We start from the raw sequence: 296 nt of genomic DNA on the forward strand, positions 1-296 counted from the left end.
ATGCTGCTGGTGATGGTGCTGCTGCTGGTGATGGTGATGGTGGTGATGGTGCTGCTGGTGATGGTGCTGCTGCTGCTGGTGATGGTGCTGCTGATGGTGCTGCTGATGGTGGTGATGGTGCTGCTGCTGCTGCTGCTGCTGATGCTGCTGCTGCTCCTGCTGCTGATGTTGCTGCTGCTGCTGCTGCTGCTGCTGCTGTGTGCAGGTTCAACTGTTGGTATTTCGTGGGTACTGCTGCTGTGGTTGCTGCTGTTGTTGCTGTTACTCTCATCACCGCAGACAAGCGGCAGCAGCAG

At 57.8% G+C, this 296-nt stretch overlaps 1 protein-coding gene across 1 annotated transcript in view; it reads right to left on the reverse strand.

Moving 5' to 3' along the window:
* EMH_0066610 (uncharacterized protein) overlaps nucleotides 1–271 on the reverse strand; it is a gene marked incomplete at both ends in the record, with an annotated part of 1,543 nt that extends 1,272 nt beyond the window's left edge. The window contains one exon of the mRNA XM_013498521.1: nucleotides 1–271. Within this exon, the coding sequence (XP_013353975.1) occupies nucleotides 1–271 (271 nt within the window).
* Between the last annotated feature and the right edge of the window lie 25 nt (nucleotides 272–296).

Source organism: Eimeria mitis, genomic scaffold (assembly GCF_000499745.2).
Source record: "Eimeria mitis Houghton genomic scaffold, Emh_scaff3489, whole genome shotgun sequence".
NCBI lineage: Eukaryota > Apicomplexa > Conoidasida > Eucoccidiorida > Eimeriidae > Eimeria > Eimeria mitis.